The 12,609-nt window shown below is 38.6% G+C and overlaps 1 protein-coding gene across 1 annotated transcript; it reads left to right on the top strand.

Moving 5' to 3' along the window:
- The first annotated feature begins 9,721 nt into the window (after positions 1-9,721).
- Positions 9,722-12,035, top strand: LOC115771330 (odorant receptor 1a). The gene is made up of 3 exons (XM_030716996.1): positions 9,722-10,230; positions 11,309-11,915; positions 11,976-12,035. Exons 1-3 carry the CDS (start codon positions 9,722-9,724, stop codon positions 12,033-12,035), a joined length of 1,176 nt encoding a protein of 391 aa, XP_030572856.1.
- The last annotated feature ends 574 nt before the right edge of the window (positions 12,036-12,609 follow it).

Here is a 12,609-nt window from a genome sequence, read left to right as displayed (position 1 = left end):
GGCTGCTGCTGCTGCTTGTTGCACTCATAACTAACGCAATTGAGTGGCCGGCAAGTGAAATTGTTTTCGCTTTCCAGTAAAAGCGTGCGACTTTTCTTTTTTTGGCTGTCGTGCGGCTTTTCTCAGCAACATTGATTTCCTCTTTCATGGCCGGTTAACGTTGCAATCGGCTCAGCTTCGTACAGTGCCGCGCCGCGTTGCGGCGCTTCAGTTCCAGCTTGCATTTGCAGTCGCATAAAATGTTTCCTGCTCCACAGCAAATCGTGAAGTTGTTGTTATTGCTTGTGTTGTTGTTGTTATTGTTGTTGCCAGTTGTTGTTATTTTGGGTACTATGCAAAATTGTCAACATTTACGAGTATTTTCTTTTCTGTAGTCAATTCAATTTGCATGCCTCATGCGGCACATACAACGCCGCCAACAACATCATCCAGACAATTTCACTTTCGCTCTAGCTGAAAACTCTCACCAGGCCTGAAAGTTTCTATTTTAAATTGACAGTTGACAGCTGTTTCTTGTCCTTTTATTTACATATTATAAGAAAGAAAGTGCAAGTATAATGATTTGTGTAAAGTTATTACCATAAAAGAAATATTTCAATTTAATAATAAGAAAAATGTTATGCAATTTTGAGTTAAGAAAAGGCGAAAAGAAATTAAGTGCAGTGCAATTTCAAGAAGACGCACCTAGAACAAGAAATGGGAAGTGCCTGTAAAGCTGACCATGAGTGAACTGTTACCCGAACCCCGAAGAGCGGCTGCTGTTTGTCGGGCAGAGTATGCTGGTCATGAAGTGACAACTGATTAAAGCAATTCATTGCCACAGCTGACAGACAAGCAGACATATTTATTGTTTGCTTTATTCACGGCAAGTCCTTTGCCAGCCAACAATAAATAACAAGCGCAAAATCCCAACAATGTGCAAATATATGCAATATAGTATATATGCAAGTGCCAACCCGTAAGTGTATGCATGAAGAAAGAGAAAAACTGCAAGCTCACATTGTAATTTAGATCATGGTTGATAAATTTTATGACACGAGCGCGCCCTATAAATTTATTTTTGCCGCCACGGTTTGTTAAAAAAAAATAACAAAAAAAGTTCGTGTCTTAAGTCTTTCGTTTGCGAAACCCCTGAGAAGCTGATGTGTCAAAGTGTGTGTTAGTGTTTGTTTGTGTATGTGTGTGTCTCGCTGTTTTTAGCTCGTTAAACAACTCGAATCTTGACTCTCCATACTTGACTCTCGGCACTCACAGCTTTGGGTCTGGACTCTGCACTTTTGCAACTGGCAGCAATAAAGCACAGCGCATCTTCAATAAATTGAATGCAGCTGCCGACAGATAAAGCTGTAGAAATTATACAACAAAATCAATTGCATTTTGCTGCCGTCGTTTACATTTTGCTGCTGCTCCTGCTGTTGTTGTTGTTGAATCTCTTTGAAGCTTTCGTTGTGTGCCGATGCCGACAGCGGCTACGGCAGCAACGGCAACAGCGATGGACCGTGCAATAGTCTTATATAATAATTGACATGAGTAATCATCATAATCAACAGCATCATCGCCATCGTCGTCATAATCAGCTGCGGCCATTGCAAACAATGAGCGCCGCCTGAATTTCCTATGCAGAGCCAAGCAAAATGTTGTTTGCATTATATCGCAAGTAGACAATTCCATGAAGATACGTGTGTGCTTATATATGTATATATATACTATACATATATATGAATATGTGCTTGGCATCTATTACTTAGAACTAAACACTTAAACTGGGGGTTTTAATATAAAACAATATACACAGAGCAAATTTTATGATGTTGCTTATGATTTTTACTGTGTGAAGCTTGACTTGAATATAAAACGAGAAAGTAAGGATATCTTCGGTACGAGGAAGATTCAGTACCCTTGTAGACATTTGCCTTATGGTTTTGCAGAAGTAGTGAAGCTCGTAAATTCTAAGTTAAAAAAAAATATTTTGAAAAACATAATATTTTGCCATACAATAACTAATTTTTCGTTCGATTCTGCCCATGGAGCTATATTAAAGAGATTTGGCTCATATGTAAGCAACATAGAGGAAGTAATATTTGCCGAGCTTGTTGAAGATATTTTGATAATCAAAATTTGTTCATAGAAGAACCTACTTTTCGAGCGATCGTTCCTATATGATATAGTGGTCTGATCCCGCCGTTTCCGACATATGTACTGTTCGCGACAAAAAGAAGGATGTAAAGTTTCAAGGCAATAACATACAGCTACAATGACTAGTTCGCATAGAAAGAGCTAGAGAGACATATTCTTATCTAGAATATATGAATATATTTTATGAGCTCAGAGATGTCTTCTTCTATGCGGTACACATTTCATAACAAAATTATCATACCCTCTACAAGGTTAAAAAATGCGCAGCATACACTTCTCTGGCTTTGTTTAAACAGACTGACAGGGCTTAAAGCGCAAACAATTATAGAGCATATGCAGAATTCGACTTGACAAACACAAACACACACGCACACACGAACACGAGCTGGTCTGCTGTCACTTGCAGCACGCTCTCAATCAATGCAAGAGCAGACTGCCTGTCAGCATTGTTGTTGCTGTTGCTGCTGCTGCTGCTGTTGCTGTTGCAGCAGGGGTATTCTTTGTACTTGCTGGTCCGGTCGCTGCAATGCGGGCGATTGCCTTTGTGACGTCCGTTACGAGTATTATACATATTCATATTAATATTCGTATTCATGCGCATATTCATAGCTTTGCTCAAGTTCCTGCAGTTGTTAGGGAGCTGCATGACCTGTCATAAAAAAGCATTTTCTGCATGCGTGTGGCATGCGGCACTCTGAGCACTGACACAGCCGCATTTTGTGTTTGGCACAGCGGTTGCATAATTAACACACACGGCAGAGACTGCCAGTACAAACAGTTAAGCAGAAAAAAATAATAGTCAGCTAGCTAAGCACTTTCAATCAAAAACAAAAGACTTGGGCCACGAACTTTGGCATGCCACGCGCTCTGTCTGTACATCTAGCTCAAACTGAGTGATTGAGTGACTGACAGTTTATCAATACTAGGCCTGAATCCGAGTAGTTGCCATTGCTGCAGCTCTGCGCTAATTGTGTGCAACGGCCGAGCTGGCAGCTTGTGAACGCGAGTTTATCTACTGAACATCTGTTGCATCTGCGGCATCTGCAATCGATGGCAGAAAACGTTCAAAAACAAATACGGATAAAGTGTACAATTCCAATTGCAACTAAAGCAAACAGCAACTACAACAACAAATGGCGGCCATTGCCTTTGTAAAAATAACAATAAGAATGTGTTGCAATTGAAAATAATTGTTTATGCTTGGCATTAAAATCATTTACAAAGCGACAAACGCAAACAACGCTAACAACAACAACGGCAACAACATTTAAATTTGCTAGTTTTTTATTGTTGTTGTTGCTGAAATTTTCAAGTTTCCAACATAACATTGACAGTTGCCAAAGAGGAAACATGCAAAAGTTAAACGAGAACAGCATCAGCAACAGAAACAACAACAGCCGCAAACAGCGAACGGTAGCCCAGCAGCAGTAAATCGACAATAACAATTTAAACAACTTCACATACCCTTTAAATAAGCTACATGCACTTGCCTACGTTTCTTCATCTTTCCGCTATCAAATGACAGTTTCCAATGTGTGCAATGCACATTTGCTAAATGTGGTTTTTTCTATAATTTTGGTTAACACGAATTAAAAATATCGTTGGAACTGCCGATTTCAGATAATTTTCTTAATTTTTAATAACCAAATACTTATGTTTATCAAGAATGAACCGAACCGATAAAGTTATACTTATTTTTCCACAAAACGAACCCTAAGTCTAACCCAACAGTTTTGAGAAAATCTTTGCTGTTGATTATAAATAAACAAATAATAAATTATAAATACTGAATATTGGACAATGAATAACGAATAATGAACAATAAATAATGCATTATCAAAAATAAATAGTAAATAATAACAACTAAATATTCGGTAAATAATAAATAAATATTAAATAATACTAAAAAAGTTGATAATAAATACCTATAAATAAACATAGTAAATAAACAATAAGTTATAAGTAAAGAATAAGTTATAATTTTAAAAAAATTTAAAGAATAATAAATGCATAAGTAATTTGGGGTCCAACAATTTGATTTAAATTATTTAGTTGCTGATAATTTTATGTAGGGAATAAATTGAGGCCACATCTTAGATACGAGATGCATACGGCCTGTACTATTTTAGTACAACGTATAATTGTATATTAAAATATAATTCTTTTTTTTATATAAATTTAAAAAAATATATAACACACCATGTTTATAGTTGAAAGTTGGGTAAAAGGATATGAAAACCCAGCTTGAGGATTTGGGTCGAAAATCCTGAATGGAACCAACGACTTCTTTTTTACTTGACTTGTGCGTGTGCTTGCAAAAGGGTGTCTTCAGTTCGTTAATATTTAGTTAGTTACTTTGTTTTTGTTGGGTAATAATGTCACAGCAATCATTTGTTAAGCGTTGTTCAAATGCACAGCACAAATCTTGCTTCGCTGAGCCCATGATGCCAACGATGGAGATGACGATTGTGGATTGACTATGACGATGACGACCGAGACGAAGACGTCGCCAACTTAAACTGTGACTACGTCAACGATTCGGGATGATGAGCACGCTGACAATCCGGCGTGTTTTTGTCTTCCCAGCGAGTGACTGTTCACAATTTATTTGCATTAGTTGGCAACAAACTGTGGGCTATGTTAAATATGGCTGCTGCCAGGGTAGCCCATCACAATGTCTACTGCGACTGTGAAAGGCTTAAATACGTAGATAAATACAAAAAAAAAATCAAAAACAAAAACAAACTAAGACAAAATAAAAGCAGCTTGGAGGCGCCTAAACAAACAGAAGCCGCTGCCAACAAAGTCGCCTTGAGCCTCGCTCGTTGAGACATTTCAATATTTACCTGAGAGCAGCACTCTCGCATTTACATTTTTAAGCTGTTGATATCAGTGCGCCAAATGCCTCTAAGAAGCTTTATTTACTGCCAGTTAAAACAGAAGCGATCAGCTGCTCACTGCACAGCCAACTGGGAGGTCTTGCAGCTGCAACTAAATACCTTGAAGGGTGAATATTTATGTACCTTTGCTAGCGTTCATACGAGATAATTGACATGATGTTAAATATTTGATGAAATATAAAATTGCGAACTTCGCCTTAACAGAACTGAGAACAAAAAAAAAATCAATTAAAAATGTGAAGAGTTATTGTTAACTTTGACCGGGCTATACCTTAAGTGGCAGATATAAAAAACTCTTTCGGTTTATTTCTTATACAATAATAATTAAAAGCTAGTTAAAGGAATTTGTGTGTCATTATCAAATTGACCTTCGAAACTAAATTAAAACACAAGAACTTGGTGAATTTTGGGTAATGAATTCTGTTCGGGCAACAGCTTAGATTGTGAATTCCTGTCAAAGACTTGAAATGCGTGCACATGGTATCGATATATTCTGCAGTGCGAACCAGCTTATGATGCATGACATACTTAGGAGACCAGCAGATACAAAGTAAATGCTGCAGTTAATGGCGGTAATCACAAAAATAATTAGCCAAATTTTCAGCGTGTCTCAATAGCTATTAACAGCAGAACATTCAAATGGAGTTGACTGTCAGCACGTTTTTTTCTTAGTATAGTATACTGCGAGTACAACAAAGATATACGAGCAGCAGTATGGAGTCCAGTTAGATATCCACCCACAGATTCTGTCACTCATGATGTCGGGCCTGTCGCCTTAATGAGCGTTTAAATGCCAAATTAATGCCAACAGAGCCAGCCAACGGAGGCCCTTGGCCGGGGACCGTGACTCAAATGCTGTTTATACTTTGGGGTCGACTGTATCTGTTGTAAGTTTCTGATTCGGGTTTTGGTTTCGCTCTGGTTCCATGTGGGCGACAAAATCTGCTCTTTTTGGCGGGCTGCTTTTTACCTTGTTGACTTTTTGGCTGCTGAACTGGCAAAGAGTTTCGTTTTCTTTGGCCGATCTTGGTTCTTTCGTGTCAAGTGGCCATAGTTTCTTGCCATAATTTTGTTTTCATTAACAATAAATTTCAATTAAGCGCACGATTTGGATATTAATAAAGTTTTCAGCGGCACGAAAGGCAAATAACCAAAAGCAATAGCACACCAAGGGGTGTGCATATATATATATGTATATATATATGTGTGTGTGTGTGAAGTATGTAAACCTTTTTTTGGAGCTTATCCAAAGTGCTTGCCAGTTGTTGCTGTAACTGCGCGTTATTATATAGCCTCTGTCTCTGTATGCGCTTGTGTCTCTGCCTGTGTGTGATTGAATTTCAGTTGCGCTTGGCCCAAAGCTGCGCTTTTGCTGTTGAAGTTTATTAGCCAACAGCGCGAATTTTCATGCAGCTGACTGCCGAGTGGGTGTTCGAGTTGCGCGTTCTGTTGAGTTGTTACCAAACTGGCGAACAACAAGTAACAGACAACCCGACAACCCGACAACCCGACAACCCTATGCCACAAAAAATTTGTTATTTTCGGCTTAGTTAGGCGCGTTGACAAATGCTTGCCACAAGGTAACATGCAAAACGGTTTTTCAAGAGCTGCCAAAAACAAAATAAAAGAAACAAATCACATTAAAAAAATACGAGTAAGAACATTGGCGTGAAACAAACTCGAGGCAATTGAACGTTCACAGTGCAGTTGTAGCTGTGTAGGCGCGAGTGGGGGAGTAGGTGTGGCGTATATATTCGAATACTTCGGGGTTCTGTTTTAAATAAGCAGTACACTAGATATTTGAAGGAACGTTGCACAAGCCCTAATATGTTCTTCGCTCCGCACTCCACAGAGTATAACAACTACATTTGGGTAAATTGAGAGCGGGGAGATTTGGAGGAGGAGTGGGCCAGATGCCAATCCAAGACGGAGTTTAAATGCAATTAAGTTTACAGGAAATGAGCACTTGAGAACAGTTCTTAAACGCTCGAGACGTCAATACAAAATGGCTTGTTTGTGCACGAGTCTACAATAAAGCATTTATTTGACGACAAATTTGTTGTAAATGCCCAAAAAAATAAAAAACAAAATACTTCAACTGTAAGTGATATCGATTGAAATTGGCGTCAACAAATTGCTGCAAGTCGAATCGCAGCAGAAAAAATATGCCACGAAAAATGCTAGCTTAAAAGCCAGCAATCAAAAGGCGATTAAAGACAATAATAATAATAATAATAATAATAATAATAATAATAATAATAATAACAAGCACAATGACAACTAGTTAAATTCAGGCAGCAGCTCGAACGGAACTGTTCTCATGTTGTGCTAATTATGATGAAAAGCCCCATTAAAAAGTCGTCTATCAGGTGATTGGGTGTTTATCAAATGCACACCTAGTTCATTAACAATATGGCTAATTAGAATGTATTGGACATATTTATAAAGGTGCTTTGCTCTGGCCCGCGCCGGTCTCAAGAGCCACTGTGCACGTGTCTTATGGGTTATATCCACACGTTGGTATATTAAGTATACGCAGCATTGACCTCTGCTCGAGTTTTGGGTACGGTCCGATTTAAATTGGTATTGGAACGAGTTTGATGTTTTCCCACGACAAAATGGGCGGCAATGTGAGTAATTGAATTTCTGTACAATGCAAGCGTAGCAAGACTTTTAATTAGTTTCCAACTGGCGGTTGGTTAATTAAAATCACAAAGCCACAAAACTGATCGCATGCGCACACCCAACTACAGCGCTGACAGGAAAGCCAAGCTTATCGCGATCTATAAATACTCGCATAGTACGCAACTAGTGTGTGCTTGATAGCCCCCTTCCAAGCCCCACTCCTGACCAATGGGCCACACAGTTTTGTAAATGTGTGCACAAGTCTGAGTTTGAGTCTGGGTTTGGGTCTGGGCCTGGGCCTGACACTCTAGCAGTCTGTACATAAATGTATATAAATATATATATGTGTGTGTGCATAGAAAAAGGTGAGGCCGTAAATTAAGTGCCAGCCTCCAAATGTCAAAACATATACCAAAGTCGGACACCAAGTCGGGAATTCTGCGACTGTCGATAGATAAAAAAATAACCCACAAAAAATAAATAAATATATAAAAAGCAGGCCCACATGTAATAAGAACCGCTAGCGGACAATGACCATGACTGAGACAGCAGCAAAAGCAGTAGCAGTCACAGTTCCAGTTACAGTTCCAGTTACAGTTGCTGTTACTTTTGGCCAAGCAGTTGTAAGCCATTAAATCGTACGCCTGATCGACCAACGAATCTTGCAGTTGTCCACAGTGGTGCCAGAGAAATTCAAATGCAAATTCTTTGCCTAAAGAAGAAACTTAATCAAAAAAAAATTAATGGAAATATCACACAATAAATTTACCTTAGCTATAGGAAGAAGTAGCTGAGTTAAGGCAAGACTTGTATAAATAAATTCGAATCCTGATAAAAAAAAACATTTTTTTATTGATTTACTAATTTATAAATGAGTGTCATCTTAGTATTTAATACGTTAGAATAGCATAGAAAATCCAGGCCGTTATCAACATATAAGCAGCTGCCTATTTAAGCTCCACAACGACTCTAACGTCCTGGCAATGAATCTGTTAAGGAGGCGAAGAAGAAGGTTTTAAAAGGGCCTACCCAACAGATCTAATAGTTCGATGCCTTTAGGGTCAGCATGCAGGTCCTCAGCCAAGCAAAATATAACGTGCTCCAGACTAAACGGAATGAACACATATATCATCTACTAACTGAAAATATCAACACTCAGCTACTTAAAACCAAAACTATGAACTATGATAAAAGTTGCTAGACAACAGTATCAGCATATCATATGGTAATAAAAATAAAAACATTGAAAACAAAACATGTTAAAATTAAGAACTAAAAGCCCAATCGGATTACAAATATTTCTAATATAATCAGCGACACGATGAAGGTATTTTATTCTCCTTTCCGGCCAGCTATGTATGTCCTATGCCATAAGGACTTGAGTCGGTTACCACTTTAGTTTTGTTTCAGTTGTGCATTTGTACCTAATGAATTTTTAATAAATTTTATATTATTAAATTGATTAAAATCAACCGATTAGCAATGTCATCAATTTTATCATTTTATTAGATGTTAATTTTTTATAATTTCAAATAGATCAAGTAGATAATTGCCTTCGACTCTTAAATTTGCCATATTTATAGGATATTTATGGAATATAATATACATAATATCATATTATATCCAATTATATATTGGATATTGTTTTAGAAAACATATTCATAATTCGACTTCATATTTGTCGGACCAAGCCAAACGTAATTAGTCGAAGAGCATTTGCAAAATTGTATTCGGCCAACAGCGATATTGGCCCACTGTGCAAAACAGGTGCCTGGTTGTCTTGCTGGTAGGTGTGGACTTGGACCCGCACCCCGGGCGTATAATTAAATCATTTGCCATAAAGTTTTACTTAGCCAAGTTTTCTAGGCTTGTGTCAACTGCTGCTCTAATGAAGACCGACAAATTAACATTTTATTTATAAGGCCAATTAGGCGACACACTCGAAAACTAATTTAAAGCGTCCACACCCCCATATTATGTTTGTCGTGGATGCAAGAAAATGTGACCGTCTATGTTCCCAGCTGCTTGCGGCCAGTTCCAACGCTTCAGTTGGCATCGGGATGTCCAAGCTGCTGGAGGCCTGTTTAACTGATTTGTGGACGCAACGTTTCACCTTTGCCCGCATGGGCCTGGATCTGCAACCAGATCGCCAAGTGCTACGCTCGTCGCTCACCTATTACGTCATGGTGTTTGCCACCAGCTTCGAGCTGTGCACCGTTTGCGCCTTCATTGTGCTGCATCGCAGCGATATTGTGCTCTGCTCGGAGGCACTGATGCACGGTGTCCAGATGATCTCCTCGCTGCTGAAGATGACCATCTTTGTGATCAAGTGCCCAGAGCTGGTGTCTCTCATTGCCGCCCTGCATGCGTCCTTTCGCCGCTCCACTGCCAACGCAGCTGAGCTACGCATTTGGCAATTGCAGAATCGTCGCGGCCAGCTCTTCTCGGCCATATATTTCCTACTGTGTGCCGGCACCAGCATCTCCTTTCTGCTGATGCCGCTTTCGTCAACCGCTCTGCATTACTATCGAACTGGCCAGTTTGTGCCCGTAAGCTCGTTTCGTGTCGCGTAAGTGACCATCGCAGAAATAAATATATTAGTCAGGGGGAAGCGTTAGGGCGGTTTACTTTAGAACTCTTAATGTTAAATGATCTAACACTTCCACTATACCGATCTTTGCTAAGTTATGAAGATGCTTATTCATGAGTGTGCTTAATAGTGAAGCTTGCTTTAGCAGCTCTATATAGTGCTCTCATCCTCTCAAATAGGAAAGTAAAATAATAATTATTTCATAAAGAATCAGAGCTAAGAAAAAAAAAGTCGGGCGCTGGGACCCGGCCTTATTCACATTGGCTATTGTTGTTGAACTAGAAATGCTTTATTGATGCTTTATTAAAGTCAAATGTAGGATGGAAAAGATTTTAGAAGCTTCACACACTAAATAACTTAGTTAATATTTTATCTTAAAATTGTCAAATTTTGACTTATTTTTGACCTATAGTAAGTATTACAAATAGTTTAATACTTTCTAGAAATGAGGAATTGCGCAGCCTAAAATGTAGTCCAAATATGGACTCGTATATATTCTAATTATTCCACAAAATATTTTCTCTTGTTTCTTTTTTTTTTTTTTTTTTTTTTTATTAGCTAGCTAAAAGTTAAGCAAAGATCAGCTAAATGCTCATTCTTATTTATTTACCAATATTGAATTTCCATTTCTGCCCACAAATTGGGAAACTTAAAGCTTAAAGTATAATCCATATGTGGACTTTATTTTTCCCAAAATATATATGAGAATATACATTACCCATTATTATAGCACAGTCTTGGTCAAAAAGTTATCTACAAGTTGCCAAATTCCTGTTCTCATTCTTGAATATTAAATATCCCTTTTTGCGGTTTTGTGTATACCCCAAAATATACTATATTTCTGCCTAGAGTTTAGGAAATATTAAGCTGAAAAGTTAGTTAGTTAGCTAGTTAATTTTTTCAATTATTTATAAATTATTCTTGAATTATATATGGTGTGATAAAGTTCAAGCTGTGCATCGACTTTGAGCTCGCAGCTATCGAATTTGTCTAGTTACCGCAGACAGTCGCCCTTGGCCACCTGCCGATCACCTCGAACTATCTCAATCTTTCCTAGGTTGCCCTATGACGTCACGCAGCCGGCCATCTATTTGCTCGACTGCTGTTTGATGGTGCTTGTGTTGACCTTCTTCTGCTGCTCCACCACCGGTGTGGACACCCTCTACGGCTGGTTCGTCTTTGGCCTGACGGCGAACTATCGTCGCATCGTGCTGCAGCTGCAGGTCGATCTGCTGCAGTCTCCAGCTAGTCGGGAGCTGGAGCGTTGCCTGGCTGAGCTTTTTAGACAACATGCCCAGCTGTTGGAGCTAGTGGCTCGTTTCGAGGTAGTCTTTCGGGACATTGCCTGCGTGGAGGTGCTCTTAATCTGCGTGCTCTACTGCTCCGTGATCTGTCAGTACATCATGCCACACACCAACCAGAACTTTGCCTTTCTCGGCTTCTTCTCGCTGGTGGTCAGCACACAGTTATGCATTTATGGCTTCGGCGCCGAGCAGGTGCGTCATGAGGGTGAGCAGTTTGCTCAGCGACTCTATCAGCTTGTGCCCTGGCATCAATTGACGCCACGTCAGCGCCGTCTGCTGCTGCTACCGCTGCAGCGTGCCCAGAAGGAGACCCAACTGGGCGCTTACTTTTTTGTGCTTGGTCGGCCTTTATTGGTGTGGGTGAGTCAGTGCCTTGCCAGCAATAGCTGAGCTATTATTAAATCTGCTTTGTATTTGTAGATTTTTCGCACAGCAGGTTCTTTTACCACGTTGCTAAATACGCTGCGCGCACAAAATTAGACTTTGTTGGGAAAATCTCTAACATTGTTTTTATTGTTCTCCAACTAAGTACTGAAAAATATATTTAAAATGGAGTGGAAAAGGAAATCTTTTAGAAAAGGTTTCTGCAATCGTTGTAACATGATTTTCCTTAGCATTTATGAGAAATAATTTAATTAAATAATATTCTTCTTTTATTATGTCAATAAGAACTGATGCGCGTCAATATTGTTTGATTATAATCTGCAGTTTCCTATAATTTATATGCCTGTTTATTTAATTTTAAAAATAAATTAAATAGTCTGGCATTTCAAACTATTTTATCCTGCCTATACAAATTGTTCTGCGCTCGAGAAATTACATTTGTTGAGCAGATTTTTGTCCAGATTTTGTTTAAGTTTTTTTTAAACAATCGTTAAGTATATCGCATTTTTATTTGGGTAAACTATCCCACGAACTTAATACTCCCAAATATTTTAATATTTCTCCTATGTCAAGTAATTTAAATTTAACCCGAATGAATCACTTATTATTGTTGTACGCAATTCGATATTTTGTTTATAATTTTTATTATTAAAATTACAATTAAGAGCTG

This window comes from Drosophila novamexicana, unplaced genomic scaffold, assembly GCF_003285875.2.
Source record: "Drosophila novamexicana strain 15010-1031.04,08,12 unplaced genomic scaffold, DnovRS2.1 tig00000068-arrow-arrow-pilon, whole genome shotgun sequence".
Classification (NCBI taxonomy): Eukaryota; Metazoa; Arthropoda; class Insecta; order Diptera; family Drosophilidae; genus Drosophila; species Drosophila novamexicana.
This window is presented reverse-complemented; position numbering and strand designations above follow the sequence as displayed.